Source organism: Myotis myotis, unplaced genomic scaffold (assembly GCF_014108235.1).
Source record: "Myotis myotis isolate mMyoMyo1 unplaced genomic scaffold, mMyoMyo1.p scaffold_m19_p_14, whole genome shotgun sequence".
In the NCBI taxonomy this organism is placed as follows: Eukaryota; Metazoa; Chordata; class Mammalia; order Chiroptera; family Vespertilionidae; genus Myotis; species Myotis myotis.
The window spans coordinates 43,300,653-43,318,749 of record NW_023416318.1 but is presented as its reverse complement, the minus strand read 5'-3'; the positions used below and the strand labels follow the sequence as shown (position 1 = coordinate 43,318,749).

The window sequence follows — 18,097 nt, the reverse complement described above, 5'->3', positions numbered from 1 at the left end:
TTAATTAGAAGGTGGCCGGCAGGGTGGGACTGGGCCAGACAGGTCGGACACGCCCTGGAGCCAATCTCCCGCAGTCCCTGGTCCCTCCCCGGCTGGCCGCCTCACCTGGGGTGGTGCTGGGGCTTGAAGGGCGTCTGGGGAGTGAGGGAGGTCCCTCCGGCAGGTGGGGTCCCTTGGCCTGGAGTGCGAGAGGGCACTCTGCAAAGTTGCTGTCGCTCGGCAGCTCCTGTGTTGAGCATCTGCCCCCTGGTGGTCAGGGTGTGTCATAGCTACTAGTCGGGCGGTCAAATGGTTGGATGGTCACTTAGGCTTTTATATATGTAGATTATTTTCCCCCCACCCCAAGGCAGGACACCTTGTCACACCACCCATTGAAGCAAAACAACACAACATGCTGCCGCCTCACCCAAAAGTAGTGTTTTTACTTTGCCCTTTCTTGACGGCTCCGTGGGTCATTAGCAAAAGGCCCAATGAGTGCTTTTAAAAGGGGTCAATTTTAGTTTATTTTAACCAAAGAAGGAAAAGGATATAAAACTTTCAGGTTTTAGAGAATCTTTTAGGGGAGATGTAATTCACCTAACCCTTGGCCCCTCTCTCCCCCAGTCACACAGCTTTTTCAGGAGTTGTACTATAATATAGGGCACTCCTCTAGTTTTTAAAGGAATGGGAGGAGGAAAAGTGAGAGTGAGTAGTCGCCTCTTTACACTGTCCCACTATAGCACGTTCTACTCACACACACATGCACACGTAAACACATGGCATTCATGCCACTAACAGTTTAGTCACACGGAGCATGTCAACACGGATAACACACCACTAACTTACAGCACATACTTTCACACAGAGGGCAGACAGATGCTCACCAAGCTATGAACGACACCCGTTTTACTCATTTCCTGTCCACCTCTATCACCAATGGGCATTGAGGACAGTGGGCACGGCTCCTGCTCACTAGGCTCTACGGTTTTCTCCAGATGGTTTTTCACGTCCTCGTAATTTCAGGTCTACCCAGGAGATATCGCCACGCAATGGGAACCACACAGAAGACCTACGGTAGAGTCCCGGCAGCTCTGCTCCCCAGAGTGTGACTGCAGCGGCCAGGAGCAGGCCAGAAGCGGCCACGGCTCCTGCCGGGGTATCACACTAATAGGAGAGATTGAAGGCTAGGCAGAGTGGGGCTTAGGGACAGGAGCTGAGAGGAAAAGAAGTCTTAGTTGTAGATGGGTGAAAAGCTGCCACAACCCCTACCACCCCTTCTTACTGGGAGAGGGACTGTTTCCTGTCTCTTTAATTAGGTGCTATCTAGGCCCACGGAACACCACATCGAGATTTAGATTTTGCTGTCTTGACTCTGCTATGGTTCAGAGTTGTTTCTCTGCATTCTACCTCCACCCCTCTTCTCTTCTGTTAGTCCCTGGCCATATTTGAGTTCCGAGGCAGGGCAGGGATCACAGGTGTCCTCGGGCGTCCCTAAAATGTACTGTCCTGGACACGGGTAGATGCATGTCCGGTTCTGGCTGAGGGACGGTACTTTAGGAAAATGGAAAAAACAGCTTTGTGTTTGGCCCTGTTTCAGTTCCTCAAAGTGAGGATGACAGTTCTGGTAAGCAGTGACAATTAGATTTTTAGAGCCCTGGGTTTTCAACTGCTCCCATGCAGGATTAAGAAAGATAATGTAAAATATTTAATTCTGCCTGATTAGCTAGTAAATGAGGTGATGTGCTGAGGTGGAAGTAATGCAATAGAGCTAATCTGCCCCCCAACCCCCCGGGGCATGACAGGTGCCCTGCACCTTGTCCATCAGTCTCTCTAGCAATTACCTTGTCCTCTGTCCTTTCTTTCTAGCCAGAGAACATTTTGTCATCTTCATCTTTTCTGGCAGTAGGGTCAGCAGAGTTTGCAGATGTCTCATCCATTTATTGACATAATTCCTAAGGTTAAGAGGGCTATTTCAGAGCCTCATTGGGGTTTACTTTATTTCATGATGCCAACTTCAGAGATGTCATTTTCCCTCTGTAACTTTATTATTATTATTATTATTATTGGCCTGGCCTTTCTATGACTGCAGGCAAAATAATCTGATAGGTTTTTGAAACGGGAAAGTGGGTAATTATTTTATTTTCAAATCATTAAAAAAGAGCATTTTCCCCTGAGCTTTATTCTTTCCCTTGGCATATGCAATGTAGAATTTCAGGAATATGAGGAGTCCTGTGGGTCCTCTAGTCCCTGGAGAACATGGGCTCACAGTGAGGCTGAGGAACTCACACACACACACACACACACACACACACACACACACACACTAGTTAACTTTCTCAGAGGGAACTAGAACGCTGTCATTTTTTCAGGAGGGCCTGTTACTATATGCCCAGCATTGTATTAATCATTGGGGGTGCCCCCAGAGAACTTTGAGCTGGACCCTGGGGATGGCTAGGAGTTTGAGAGGCAGGGAAGAGGAGTGTTTTTTTTTCTCCTTAAACTACAGAGATAGTTTGGGGACGCGAAGAAAAGAGGAATTACCTTTCCCTTAGCCTCTGTAGTTAGCATGTCAGGCACCTAGTTAAAGAAGTTTAATGAAAAGACGATTTGGCTGTAGTCTCTAAGGGTGATGTACCTCTCCTCTAGGTTTGGCCATTCAGTGACAAGAATGAATGAGCGTCATCTTTGCCAGACCCTGTGATATCTGGGCTGGTACGATCCTGCCACACTGCTATCCACACAGTTCAGCTCCTTGCCCTATATAGGAAGATGTGGGAGTTGGACAGGAGTGGGACCTGGGTTTCCCTCCAGTGAGGTACAGTGAGGAAAGTCATATCCACTCTACTCAATGGTGAGTGATGCAAGCTCCTGGTACATGCTGCCTGGTACTCCCAAGTGATCCAGGGAAAGTGAACAATCAGACACATAGGGACCTACTAATGAGAAATAACATGTACCGAGTGCTTATGTGGGCCAACCACTGTTTTTAGGGCTATGCATGGGTTATTGCATTTAAGTGAGGCTGCACTGTATTGCACAAAGCAAGCAATGCCTTTGCCAGATCTGGCAGCTTCTGAAGATCGAGATAAATGAAGCAATTATAAAAGCCTCTATCATGACAAGTGACAAGGCAAGTCAGTGCAGGAAGCCCAAATACCAGGAGAGATTGAAGGCCAGGCAGATTGCCACCAAATCAAGAGGCAGAGTGGTGTGGTGGAGGGTATAGGGGTGTTAAAGTGGGGCATACAGACAGACAGATCTAAAATCAATTCCTGGCTCTGCCTACTTTCCAGCTGTATGACTCTGTGCAGGTTATTTACCTTTGGGGGTACTGTTTCCTCCTCTCTTAAATGGGTACGAACCCCATCTTGCTGGGTTGTTATGAACATGTGAGATAATGCATAGAGTCCAGCCTAGTGCCGGGCACAGAATAGTGCCTGCTTTTCATTATTAGCCAGAGGGTCCTCATTTCCAAGAGTCTGTCAGAACCAGGACTTTTAGAGGTCAAAGATGCTCAGAGATCACCCATTCTAGACACATCACGTTTGGGTGCACAGTCTGAGCCCCAAGCATACTGAGTGCTTGCCGACAGCAGCCTGCTAGTTATGGCTAAGTCAGGGTGAGAACTCAGGCCGTCACCTGCCCTTGCCCACTGGGACCGATGATTTCAGTTAAACCACACGCAAAACTCTCAGAATATTTCACCAAAAGGTGGTTTAGGCTGATCCTGTTAGTTCACGTCAGATCATTTTCTCCTGCAGAACAGCTGATGTTTCAGTATTCACTTTAGGTCACTTTGGAAACACATTTATTTGTTTCTTGTGTATGTTAGCCTGATTGAGCCACCATAACAAAATACCACAGACTGGGTGGCTTAAACAACAGAACTGTATTTCTCACAGTTCTGGAGGCTACAAGTCCAAGATCAAGGTGCCGACAAGGCAGGTTTCATTCTGAGGCCCCTTCTCCAGGCCTGCAGGTGGGTTAACAGGAACCTATCCTTGACAGCAGCTCTGATGGCTGCAGGCCAGACCTCAGGATGAAGGGAATACAGGAGAAGTGACCTTGGAAAGCACTGGGTAATCCATCAGTCCCAGCAATCACCACCCTCATGAGTGCTTCCATGCAAACTTAACAGAAACTGTTTCCACTTCCTACTGGCGCAATCTCCACTTGAGAGCTGAGTCTCAAGCCCCGAGTTGTCCCTTGGGGGGCATCTCTGCAGCTAGTGCCTCACCAGCAACTGTGAATACTACAGGACTCAAATATAATAGAAAGAAAGGGAAATAAAGAATAAGTAAGAGAATCCCCCATGCCCCTGGTTTTTGATTATTCTCAGCTTACTTATATACTGTAAATTATGATGATTTATTACAAAGCGAGTGATTCTTGAGAAGGCAGATTTAGCCTGTGGGAAAAATTCTTAAAATCAGAGTACCTCTGTATATTCTAGGACATAACCATTTACATGTAGGAAAGCAAGCCTATATAATAAAAGGCTAATATGCAAATGGACCAAATGGTGGAATGACCAGTTGCTATAACACTCACTGATGCTGAGTGTCAGGGGGCGGACGCTCAATGCAGGAGCTGCCTCCTGGTGGTCAGTGCACTCCCACAGGGGGAGCACTGCTCAGCCAGAAGCTGGACTCATGGTGACAGGAGCCTCTCCTGCCTCCGCTGCAGTTGGACATTCCCTGAGGGCTCTCTGAGGCTGGGATGGGCTGAGGGACCCCACCCCCGCCAGTGCATGAATTTTGTGCACTGGGCCTCTAGTTTATATATAAGAAATATTACAGAGCCTATCGGCCAAGGATAATTAATGTTACAGCATATTATATCACACTAGCACAATGATCTTAAAATATTACCATGCTTAAATGTGTAGCTCTGACTATGAAGTGATTATTCTGTGCAACCGTGAATACAAGATGTCAAAGCCACCACCCTTCAGGTTGGAAGGACTGGAGTGACATGACTACCATGTCATTTTGAGGCTGAGATTCAGACAACGTAGAGATGGGAAGAGACACATCTGTCATATCTTCCAAACCGAGCTGAGGACATCTGCAGCTACTGCCACCATCTCACTCTAGTACACGGGAAACATAAAAATAGAAGTGATGCATCCAACTATTAACACTGAGGCACACTGAGTACAGCAAGCAGTCCGCAGAAGCACCGACGGAGAACGGGAAATGGCTCCTGGGACAGGCCGTCGGTCTCAAGTGGACAGGGTGCCAACCAGATGTTCCCACCATCCATCCCATCCTGATGGACTTATTTATTTAATGTTTTCCAGCTTTGCTGAGGTTATGATTGGCAAATAAAAATTGCCTGGCCGGCATGGCTCCGTGGCTGAGTGTTTACCTATGAACCAGGAGGTTGCTGGTTAGAACCAGGAGGATGCACATGCCTGGGTTGCGGTCTCAATCCCAGTACGAGGCGTGCAGGAGGCAGCGGGTCAATGATTCTCTCTCATCATTGATGTTTCTCTCTCTCTTTCCCTCTCCCTTTATCTCTGAAATCAATAAAAATATTTTTAAAAAATTGTATCTATTTAGGCTGCACAACATGATTTTTACAAAAGTGTGTATGACAAGGGATTAGGACAGCCGTGGGCAAACTACGGCCCGCGGGCCGGATCTGGCCCGTTTGAAATGAATAAAACTAAAAAAAAAAAAGACCGTACCCTTTTATGTAATGATGTTTACTTTGAATTTATATTAGTTCACACAAACACTCCATCCATGCTTTTGTTCCGGCCCTCCGGTCCAGTTTAAGAACACATTGTGGCCCTCTAGTCAAAAAGTTTGCCCACCCCTGGATTAGGAGGAGGGGAAAAGCGAAAAGGTTACAAACCGACTGAGAGCAGGTAACACCCTCCTGACAGGAAAGTGAAGGAGCCCATTTGTTCAGAAGAAAATGCCTCCCTGGGAGTTCGCACCTCACCACGTCAATTATCTCCTCTTTTTCAGACTTATGAAGAGGCTGAACAGTTGTGTGCAGCACAGGCAAGAATTTCAATAATGAGAGTGCCGGATGAGAGGACAAAGATAGCATAAAAACGCTGAGGGAGATTCCACACCCAGAAAATAACTACCCTTGGTTCCTGTGTCACCTCCGCTCTACTTGGGGGACGTTGAGCACCCATTCTGGTAGGTTCAGTAGAGCCATTACATGGGAGATTCCTCAGCACAAGAGCACCCATTCTTTACTGAGGTGCCTAGATGGAGAGATGGATCCTGTTGTTACTTTTTTGACCTTTGTTTTCTGAATTGAGATATCATTCACATACCATAAAAGTCACCCTTTAAAAGTACACAATTCAGTGGTTTTTAGTATATCCACAAGATTGTGCAACTATCACCATTCCAGGACATTTTCATCACCCCAAAGAGGAACCCTGTACTCATTAGCATCACTTCCCATTATCCCCTCTCCCCAGATACTGCCAACCGTCAACCTACTTTGTTTCCGTAGATTTACCTATTCTGGATATTTCATGTAAATAGAAGCATATACTATGTGGCCCTTTTTGACTGGCTTTGTTTACTTAGTATAGTCTTGGATGTTCATCTGTGCTATAGCACGCATCAGTGTTCCTTTCTATGGCTGAATAACATTCTATTATATGTATTGAAGGGGTTCAGAATAGGCCTCCTCAAGATGTGCCACTTTGGCAGGCATATTATTTTTTGACCCGAAGACAATCAAGACTCTGTGGGCTCATGAGAAAATTTTACTCTTCCTTAACGAATTTAAATTTGGGGCCTTGCCCGTAATAAGAGTTGTTGCCAAAAATAACTTTGGTATTTGGACAAGCCTCTCATTACTGAACATATTGCTCTTCTTATCCTCCTGCAAATGGCCTTCCTCCCCTCTGAAGCCCCAAGGTGCCCCCTCATTCTTAGCTCATGTGTACCTCAGAACCTCTGTCTCAGAACCTCTCATGTATGGGGGGTTCCCATACATGTGTAATTAATTTTGGTTATTTTCTCTTGTTACTCTGTCTCATGTTGATTTAATTATTAGACCAGCCAGAAGAACCTAGAAGGGTAAAAGAAATTCTCTTACTCCCCCACAGTATATTCCACAATTTGTTTATTCATTCATCTGTTGATGAAAATTTGGGTTGTTTCCAGGTTTGGGCTGTTATGAATAATGCTGCTATGAATGTTCGTGTATAAGTTCTTGTGTGGGCATATGTTTTCATTTCTCTTGGGTATATAGCTAGGAGTAGAATTGCTGGGTCATATTGCAACTAACTCTAAATTTAACTTCGTGAAGCTTTTCCAGACTGTCTTCCATAGCGGCTACACCATTTTACATTCCTACCAGCATTTGCTCGAGGGTTCCAATTTCTCCACAGACTAGTCAGCACTTGTTATTATCTATTTTTGATTACAGCCATCCCAGTGGGTGTGGCATGGCATCTCATTGTGTTTTGTCACTTAAAAAAGAATCAGAGCCCTCCATATGCGCAATTTAAAAAGACAGGACTCAGAGTATAAATGCTCCATCTCTCTCCACAACCATTTCCACTAGGCAAATACTTTAAATTCTTTTAGCGGTTTCTTCTGCTGTTTATCTCCTATTTCTGGTAATGTGCATTATACCGCTATTTTGAAAATCAGTTTTTGATATTATCGCTTGAATTCCAACTATGGAAGATGAGCATTTAGTTCTCTTATCTTCCCCCATGTGCACACAAACACACACTCACTTTTTCTTTCAGTCTTCACAAATTATGATTATAATCTCCATTTTTAGTTAAATCAATAATTGGAACTTATACTGTTATGACTATAAATTCATAATCATGTGGTGTACTAAGATTTGCTTAATCATACTTTTCCCCTTGGACTCCAGATGACCTAGAGGAAAAATTAAAAAAAAATTTCCTCAGTTTTCTACACAGTAATTTGCGAGTTCATCCTCAAATTATGGACATATTCAGATATATGGATATTTCACTATTTCTCCCCCCCCTTTTTTTTTCTGGGACACATTCCTCCTAAGGCCCTCATCTGGACCGAATGGCTCTGAGCTCGCTGCACAGCTGCTTCCTGGAACTTCCCTTCACTTTCCTTGACTGCACTCCTCTCCTATGTTGCATCGCCTGTTTCTAGATCCCATGTCTTTTACTCTTAGTTTTATCCTTCAGTTTACAATAGCTTATCTTCCAGTAGCTTCTTCATTCCTGTTTCTGCTTTACTGCGTCTTTTGTGTTAGACATTTTCTAATGTACTGTTTTAATTTTCTTATTTATTTTAGTGTGTTTTTGTTTTTTGGTTTTTTTTTAGTTCTTGTCCTAGTGATTGCATTGGTGATTCCAATTAACACCTTGACTTAAAATAATCCAGTTATAACTAAACTAGAGGCCCAGTGCACAGATTCATGCACTGGTGGGTCCCTAGGCCTGGCCTGCGCCCTTTGGCAATCCAGGACCCCTCGGGAGATGTTGGACTGCTGGTTTTGGCCCGATCCCTGCAGGCCAGGTTGAGGGACCCCCACCGGTGCACGAATCGTGCACTGGGTCTCTAGTATGCATATAAGATCTTTGGTTAATCTCTTCCCACCCTACTCCCTTTCCTCTGAGATTCATCAGTCTGTTCCATGTTTCCATGCCTGTGCATTGAGCGTCTGTCTCCTGAAGGTCAGTGCGTATCATAGCTACCGGTCGAACAGTAGGCTTTTATATATATAGATACCAACCTAATTCCAATAGCATACAGAGTTGTTTTTGGATAGTTTCATGCTACCAAGGCATGAAAGTTGTGTAATTGAGACAGAGCACGTATGTATGTGCCTGTGAAACCTTCAATTTACTATCTCGCCCTTTATAGGAAAGACTTGCTGATCCTGATCCAGTGCCCTGACCTTCCTGATCCTGTTTTCTATCTCCTGCCTCCAAGCATTAAGCAATATGTTCCTCCTCTGAACTTTCCCTGTTTTCACCTTTGAACTCTCACTGTTTCACCTTTCCAAAGCCTAAAAATTAACTGGGAATGCTTAGAAACCACAAAACAAAGCAAAAACTTCCTTTGTGCCCATCACTGTATTTAAGATGCTCAAAGTTGTCGTCTGTCGTGATCTATGCAATCCCATCCTTCAACAGGAAATTACTCTGAGGGCTATTACTATTGATTTGAATCTGAACATTTCCCAGGGTGGTTTCTTCGTCATTTAGTCTCAGCCCAAACAGTGCATTTCCATATGAGTGTTCTGTGTTAGCCGGGTGGTTTTTGTCTGACCAGCACCCACTTCCTATCCTCTGATAAGAGTTCTTTGATTTTTATGTGACACCAGAGGTGGGATGTGATGTTGGGCACAGTGTGGGCAGGAAGCTTCCAGGGACCCTCACCGGAGGGGGCCTGCCTGAGCTCAAAGCCCACTGCCAGGCAAGCAGAGCTGACAGGACTCGGGTAAGCCTCTGCATTCTGCCATACTCTGGAACTTTCTAATTATGTGCACCCAGTAAGTCCCCTTTTCTGTGTAGGCCCATCTGAGCTGTGCTTCTGGTGCCGGTGAGCAAAAGGAGTCCTGACTGACACAGCCGCTGAGGCTGAGGCTGAGCCACTGCTGGGCCCCTTCATTTCACGCTCAGCAAGAGAGGAAGACACGCTTCTGCTTTAGCTCGGGACCTGGAATAGTTGTAGTCTACTGCAGGATCAATTTCAGAACTAGTAAGAAACCTTCCCTGTCCATCTTGACAAAACAGAAAAAAAAGCTAATGGATTCACAAATGATTAAACAGGAAGAGCATGACTGCCACGGACAGCCTGTCAAATACGCGATGGAGCACATTTTGAACGACAGTGACAGTGTAATTTCACGTTGTAAAGGCATGCCTTGCACTGACTAGTTTTCAAAGCATGTTCTACCTAAAACGCCATCAGATCCTCTCAGGCTTCTTTTTTAATAAATGACCCATATTTTAAAGTATAAAACCCAAAACATGTTTTGTGAATAATTACACAGCAGTTTCTTATAAATAAAAATTCTAACCTTTTTCTTCGTCCTCTCATTTCATGCTCCTGACATGTGCTTACTTTTCTAGTCAGCTCTTCTGAATTCTAGGCCATAAAGAGAGGCTTTAGCGGAACCCTGAGCCCTTTTTCCAACTTGTTTCTTTTCACCCCTGCCCTGTAGTTAGCTAGCCGTGACCTGTCCACTTACCCCGCCTGTCCTTACCACAGCGCCGTGCACACAAAGTGTAGTGGAGTCCCCACAGGCCTAGTGTGGAACCCCCAGCTCTGTTACTTCCCAGCATTATGATCCTGAGCACATTTTTAAATCTGTGAAATGAGGAGCATGGCCATACCTACCTCATATAATTCTTGCAAAGATTAAATGAGATGTATGCAAGAGAGACACAGAAGCATGCGGTATGTGATGGCTGTTACTACTTGTTGGCTGAAGGAATGAGTTCTGCTGGCCAGTGCTCCTTGCTGTCTCATTCCACATAAAGCTTGTAAGACCTGGTGATTCATTGTCTAAAATCCAAGCCCCTGATGGCACAGACTGTCATGTTCATCACTGTAGCCCTGGTGCCTAATTGTACTGGCATATAATAGATATTCAATAAATACTTATTGAAAACATAAACGAATATAGGTAATACAGGTATAACTTTACTGATATTCCAATTTTATGGATGAGAAAACTGAGGCTCAGAGAGCTTAAGTGACTTGTCGAAAGTTCTATAGTTGGTTAGAAAGGGATTGGGATATGGTTCTCCTGCCTGGTTGTTTTTCTTTTCTACCATATCACCTCCTGGGGCCGTTACCTTCTGATACAGAAAGTGCAGTGCAGTACGTTAGTGACCAAATGTGTTCTCAAGGCCAAAAATGATTCTGAAACGTAGAACCTACCGTGGTATCCACAGCCTTGACCTTCTCCGTGGGAATGTACTTTGGAACAGGCTCTGCCTGAGACAGCAGCACGCACCCTGCCGCGCCCAAGGTGATGATCACCACGCGGCAGCCCCTTTCCAGGAGCACCAGCGCGGCCTTCCCCGCGTCCGCGGGGCTGCTGACCGCCAGGCTGGTGAGAATCTCCGCCTGGAATACACGCAGTGAGAGAGACAGTGGTGAGAAAAGTAGACTGGGCCCACTTCCACGTGAGATTTGTTTTTCTAGAATCTGTCTCCCTTATTTTGCATAACAACCACTGCAGTGGAGAACTCTGATAGATTCTGGCTCAGAAAAATAAATATAGCAAAACGTGAAACAACTGTTTAGGACGGTGATGGCGAACCTATGACACGCGTGTCAGAGGTGACACGCAAACTCATTTTTTTGGTTGATTTTTCTTTGTTAAATGGCATTTAAATATATAAAATAAATATCAAAAATATCAGTCTTTGTTTTACTATGGTTGCAAATATAAAAAAATTTCTATATGTGACACGGCACCAGAGTTACGTTAGGGTTTTTCAAAATGCTGACACGCCGAGCTCAGAAGGTTCGCCATCACTGGTTTAGGACCTAAACTTTAGGTGAAGAGTATATGAGTATTCACTGTATCAAAGCTTTTGGCTTTTCTGTGTGTATGTACAGGAATTTTCATAATAAAGAGGTAGGGGAACAAAGAATCCTACAAAACAAAGAAAGGAAAGGGGGAGGGGGAGAGGAGAAAGGCAGGGGCCAGTGCCAATGATTTTGATGATGTAAATCATACCTGCAAATTTCACACGTAAGGACGTGATTCCTCTGGGCCTCTCTTGGGCCCTATGCCTTTCTCATCTGACTAGTTACAGCCTTCCATCCTTACGCACCACCCATTTCTTTGTTTTTGCTGGAGAAGATGGAGGCAGAGTAGGAGAGGCGTTGCTATGCAGCCCAAAAAAGCAACGCCATGACATTCAGGTCTCCGCTACTTTCTAGCTCTGACCTTTCCCAGTCATGCACGATTTATAAAAGGAGGGGTTTCATAAACTGATCAGTACCTCTCTCTGATATAAAAAGGTCCCTGGCCACAGTCGGTGTGAAGGGCTGAGCCCTGTTTCCTCACCGCCCAGGCACCCTTCCAGCATCTCTAAATAGGTGGTCGAAAATCACTGGATTATAGGATGCTTTTTGACTCAAACAGTCTGTAACCAAATTCTGTCTCTCTGTATTATACTTTAACCAGGTGCTGCCTCTTCCTAAGGACGGTTCTGTCCCTTCCGGTGCTTGCTCTAGTTATGCCCAGATTAACCCTTTTTGTTGCCTGCCAATCACCCCGCAGTGTCTGTCCATTCTGGGCTCATGTTCCTAGCAGCACAGGCCTCATTACCGTGAACACGTCCTCCCTTACCATCTTTTTCAACAGGCCCTTTCAGTCTGACTCGGTTATGTTCGGAGGCCACTTTCTTTTTGGTTTTTATGAGGTTTTCATTGACCTTCACCTGGCCCTCTCCCTCTCCCTCCAATCCCCGCCCCCCCACCGACCCCCCATCTTGAAACCCAGCTTCTATATTGTGAGGAAGCCCAGGCCACAGGGAGAAGCCATGTGTGCGTGCTCTGGCCAAGAGCCAGCATCAGACTACAAGCGTGTGAGTGAAGGAGGCTTCAGATGATTCTAGCTCTCGGCTCTGAGTCTTCCATGCCCCATACATTGTGGAGGAGAGACAAGCCGTGCTGTGCCCTGTGCCAGTTCCTGGTGCACAGGATCCGTGAGGGACAATAAATAATTACTGTTGTTGTAAACTACTAAATTTTGGGATAATTTATTCTGCAGCAATAGATAACTGTACACATAGAGATAGCCACTGGGGATACAACAGTGAATAAGACAGGTATTCCTGTCCTCACAGGACTAATAATTTTAGAGAAGACATAAGTGTCTAGTAATTCGAGCTGTGATTAGTGTTTGAAGAACACAGTGCTCTGTAAGTATCTAGCTGGGAACTCGAAGGCAGTTTGGCAGTTGAGGGTAATGTAACCTCTTATTGTGCAATGGCCACTATCTCCCACAATTCTTTTTACCTAGTACAACGCCTGGCTGTGGTGGTTGCTCAAAAATATTGCGTAGTATATTGTGGTTGTTAAAATTAGTCTCCTGTGGCAGTCTTCTTTCTTGTTTACTTTATATTCTAAGAATTAACAAAAAGGCAAATCCTAGAAACCGTCATTTAGCCTTCAAACCAAATGGAAAATTACAGTATAGTTTATTAGTTTCAAACTTTGTCTCTCTGCATGTTGCCTTGTATGATATGTCCTGCCTCCCAATGGTGGTAGAGAGCTCTAGTCTAAAACTATTTAGCTATAAAAGGTAGAAATATTAAAATTATCTTCCTACAATGCTTTAGAATGAGTGGCATAATATGAATATATTGATAGATATTTATTGCAGAGCTATAAGTTATGGCCCTCAGCTGTTCTGAGAGGGTGCTCCCCTAATGGAGTGGCCCCAAGGTATCGATGGAAAGCCTGTCTGCCCACCAGTGTAGTCACAGGATCTTCACAATAGAATGCAGCAAACACACCAGGGGTTACCTATTGTTAGGGTTGTTAGATGCCAGTTAAATTTGAATTTCAGAGAAACAACAAATAATTTTAAAGTGTAAATACATTTAGTATATTGTTGCTTCTCTGAAATTCAAACTTAACTGGGCATCCTATATTTTTATCTGCTGAATCAGGCAACTCTAATACAAATTAGTCCGTAGAATATGGAATAATTAAAAAGGAAAACGGCAGGGAGGGCACTAAGGTCAACTGAGGTTTGATCAGTGTCAGATTATGGTGATGACTCAGGGAGTCCCCCTCCGTTCCCCCATCCCACAGGACTCACTAATTTCCTTTCTCCACACCCATCAACTGAAAAGACTGTTTTTACGGGGCCCAATTCACATGCAATCACATTGATGTGGTTAGTCCTGCTTCTTTGCTTCATTCACTAGCATGGAAGTCTTTGGTTTCTCCTGGAATGCGCAGACCGTCCAGCCTTACCTCAGTTTCATTGCAGCAGAACACATCTGAGAGGGTGTAGAACCGGGGGTCCAGGTCAGCAGTGGCGGGAGCTGGGTTGAACAGTGTTTTCACTACAAAGGAATGGAAGAGGGTTTCAGTGGTTATCATTTTAATGTGCTGCATTTACAGATACTCTATAAGGGAAATCCCCAACTAAAACCATTTCCTCATTAGATGAAAAATCAACTTAGTTATAAGGAACCTCAATCCCCATGATAGCCTAGTACATACTCCTTATTTCCATTTGCTCTACTATTTAAAAAAATTTTTTTTTTAAAATATATTTTTTATTGTTGGTAATATTATAGATATCTCCCATTTCCCCCCCTTACCCCCTCCCTTCCAACACCTACCCCTTCTCCCTTCCCCCCCTAGGTCTTCACTACCCTATTGTCCGTGTCCATGGGCTCTGCATATACGTATATAAGTTCTTTGGTTTATCTCTTTTGCTCTATTTTTCACTTTACAACACTTCAGCGTCAAGGGTAAGCATCAGTGTTTACAACCAAGGTGATTACAAAGTTATGGCAAAGGGCAACAGGAGGAGTAGAGAAGATTTTAAACGTGGCGTGAAAGGACATGCACGTGAACATTTGGGCTGGTGAACATTTTTGTGGGTTCACTTAAACACTCAGTTGCAAGTCTAGTTCATAAATCCATTTTCCAGGAAAGAAAAAAGACATGATAGAAAAGAAACAATGAAAAGCTAGGAATTTTCCTGGTGAGACTAGTAAGTTAGGAAGTTTATGTACATATGTATATTTTGGACACCTACTAGTATGTATGTCTTCCAAATATATCAGAATTATTCATGCGAACATATACACTTACACAAAAGCTTACATTCCTGTGAGCAATCTGAGAACCAAGGAAACTGGGAAAGGAGAAATTCAATCAGAGGCTGGGAGCTAGCTCGGGCTAGGAGGCTGCAGGAGGAGGATGCATGGGAATGGCACAGCTCTGACATTTCCCAGAGGAGGAAAGCGAGGCTCAGAGAGATGAGGTCACAGCCTAAGGTCATCACTGGGCCTTGGGTAAACTGGATCCCTACCAGGGGTCCTCCAGCTTTACGTCCAGGGTTTGATCATCTCTAAAATAGTTGCATCTTCTAGGCCAGGACTGTCTATAGCAACATGGCCCCAAATTACAATTCTTTTCTTTCTTCCTTCCTTTCCCTTCCTTCCTTCCTTCCTTCCTTCCTTCCTTCCTTCCTTCTTCTTTCTTTTCTTTTCTTTTCTTTTCTTTTCTTTTCTTTTCTTTTCTTTTCTTTTCTTTTCTTTTCTTTTCTTTTCTTCTTCTTCTTCTTCTTCTTCTTCTTCTTCTTCTTCTTCTTCTTCTTCTTCCTCTCTCTCTCTCTCTCTCTCTCTCTCTCTCTCTCTCTCTCTCTCTCTCTCTCTCTCCCCTCCCTCCCTCCCTCCCTTCCTTCCTTTCAATTTATTTTTATTGTTGAAAGTATTACAGATGCCTCCCCCCCCCCCCCCCCCATTGACACCCTCTACCCCGCTCCTACCTCATTTTAAAACAGCATTTGGTGTGGAACTTTGTAAATATTTTTGGAAAGTCTTTAGAAATTACACCCAAAGGAAGCTCCCCCCTTGCCAAACACTCTGTCCACCAGATTACCTGGCTAGATTGGTTGGCCTTCTTTCCTCTACCCATGTCCACTGACTTATGGGTTTAGTAAGTCCAATTTACCATGGACCCATACAATAAAACCCTCCGAGACTCCTCCAGAACAATGGTTCAAACACTTGGCTGCACGTCAACATCACTAGGAGAGCTTAATGAATGCATGACTTCTGGGCTCCATCTCGAAGCCACTGAATCAGACTCTTTTGGGGTAGGGTCAGGGGATGTGCACATGGACCAGTTCTCCAAGTGGCTCTTCGGTAGCTATCTTGGCACCAACCCATTCCCCATTCTTGGGGAGATGCTTATCAGCATGTGGCTAAAGGAGACCGTCAGCTGCTTCTGCGTGGTGAGGCTGGAGTCTGCTTCTACACCTTCCTTGGTCTTAACATTTTGGTTCAGTCCGTGGACCTTGTCCAGTGCCTTCAGGATAATGCTATTCCCACACTTTCATTATTTTAGAATGTCCACCCATGGGGAATTCTATAGCATATTTTTGGCTGCTCAGGGTTATTGTGTAGCTTAAATTAGAAATGGATATAAAAGTCCTGTGTAAACTGTGAAGTGTGCAAATGTAAGGGATTATTACTGTTATTATATTGTCCTTTACACACAGCCCGACACCCCCGCCTGTCCACCCATCTCTTCTGCCTTCTGTTGGAGTTTTAGCCTGGCAACAATCTCTCTCATTGGTTTTCCTGCTTTTGCGAGGTTTTAGTGATGCCAATGATGCATAAAGACACTCATTGCCCAGCGTTCTAACACACCCATTTACTTTTTCGGTTTCAGAACAAATATATTGTTCCCTATTTTCGTTAAGCATTATGTTGAGCCACCATTACTCACCTACACGGTTCTCAGATCTGCACACAGCAGCATGTGAGCCGAGGTTAGAGCAAACTACCCATGCGGAACACCGGGGAAGCCACTCTTACAAAAGTTCCGTTTGATCTCAAAAGACCCCGGTGAAACACTCTGCTGCTATTAAAAAGAATGGAGCAGGTCCCTGATTTGTCACAGAAAGATTTCTATAATTTATAGTGAAGAAGGCAGTTTTGTAATAAAATCCAGAGTATATGACACCCGTCTTTATTTTTAACAAAACAAATAAAATATAACTATATGTGTATTTATATTCATACACTTACACAGATGAGAAAAAAGTCTTGAGAGATTAATCATTAAATTAATACATGATTAATTACAAAGGACTAATGGGAAAAAAATCTGACCAGATTACCCGCTGTACACCATGCAAAGACATCATTCTTAAAACATAAAATATCTCACATCAAAAATAGGTACACTGTGAATGAAATGATATCATGTCTGGGTTTGGCTTCAAAATAATCCAAGGTCGCAGCTGGGGGTGGAGAGTTAGGGTATAGATGAAACAAGATTGGTCAAGTGCTGATAACTGTTGAAGCTAAATGATACTATATGTCGATTTACCATACTATTCTCTATATGTCCGTATATATTTAAAATTTTCCACAAAACAAATTTTAAAAAATTACATTGGCTTTTCAAAAAAATTCTTTATTGATTAAGGTATTACATATGTGTCCTTATCCCCCCCTAACCCCCCCAACAACCCCCCCCCACACACACACACATGCATTGGCTTTTAAGCAATAATTACTGGAGTAAGGAATTCTGTAATTTAATTTGACCATAAATATTGTATAAAAATTAATCCAATCTTATTTGGTTGTGTTTTACTAAGGGAAAACATTCTTACCAATAATAACTGGCTGTATAGCCTTAGAGTCTGCTAGTAACTAAATTGAGGGAAAAAGTGAAAATGCCATAAAGAAAGGCCTCTCTTTGGCTCATGCTACCATAAATAAGCATAAATGCTTCACCATGATGAAAAAAAAGAGAAGATATATTTACTCAAAGAAGAATGCAAGTTTATAAGAGACAAGGTGGAAAAAACCCTGATGTCATCCTGGAACCATGAGAAATGGAGAACACAGGATGTACGATGGAGAAGCGGGGCTGAGAGGTGACTGATAGCGCACAACAGCAATTATTACTCATTACAACGTCAGACGGACTAAAACCCCGGCTGCCCTAACAGCATGTCCGTGGCTGGCACAAGAACGTCAGTGAGGACCTGGGAGGCCTAGGGAGGAAGCTGTTTGGGGCCAAGACAGGAACATGAGGCAGAAGGTCTTCATGATGCCACCCTGGAGGGTGGCGGCTGGGCAGTAAGGAAGGCCCTCACCACTAGCTCAGAGAAAGAGAGGAAGACGGTCGCCCTACGCAGAGAAACCGTGGGGGTTTGGAGTGCCCCAAACCCTGGCTTGACAGCCTCTCACTCGAGGAGTACTGTTCAGCCACTTGAGCAGTGAACCCTCACAGCTTGGGCCACGTGCTAGACTGCGTCATTGTGAAAGTCCAGGTAGCCAGCCAAGGAGTTTTGTTTGCCGAATGGAAAAGGACTAAAGTGGCATTAAAAGGTATTTTGTGCCCTACCTAGAATTTAATTTTGGCAATTTTACAATCTCAATTATTTATAATTG

The 18,097-nt window shown here is 44.1% G+C and overlaps 1 protein-coding gene and 1 non-coding gene across 6 annotated transcripts in view; both read right to left on the bottom strand.

The window, feature by feature from the left end:
• The window catches only part of RBKS (ribokinase), a 73,951-nt gene that overhangs the window by 17,575 nt on the left and 38,279 nt on the right, over nucleotides 1-18,097 (bottom strand). Inside the window, exons 6-9 of one of the 5 annotated variants that reach the window (XM_036335011.1) lie at nucleotides 13,920-14,011; nucleotides 10,857-11,045; nucleotides 9,991-10,058; nucleotides 7,065-7,856 (exon numbers count right to left, since the gene is read on the bottom strand). In XM_036335011.1, coding sequence (XP_036190904.1) covers nucleotides 7,823-7,856; nucleotides 9,991-10,058; nucleotides 10,857-11,045; nucleotides 13,920-14,011 — 383 coding nt within the window. In that variant the 3' untranslated portion in view covers nucleotides 7,065-7,822. Of the gene's footprint in view, nucleotides 1-6,076; nucleotides 6,206-7,064; nucleotides 7,857-9,990; nucleotides 10,059-10,856; nucleotides 11,046-13,919; nucleotides 14,012-18,097 lie in introns of those variants that run through there. The other 4 variants (XM_036335012.1, XM_036335015.1, XM_036335013.1 and 1 more) reach the window with 4 other exon arrangements.
• LOC118669555 lies at nucleotides 355-490 on the bottom strand. Its single transcript, XR_004972023.1, has one exon. It is a non-coding gene; the product is annotated as a small nucleolar RNA SNORA21 (small nucleolar RNA).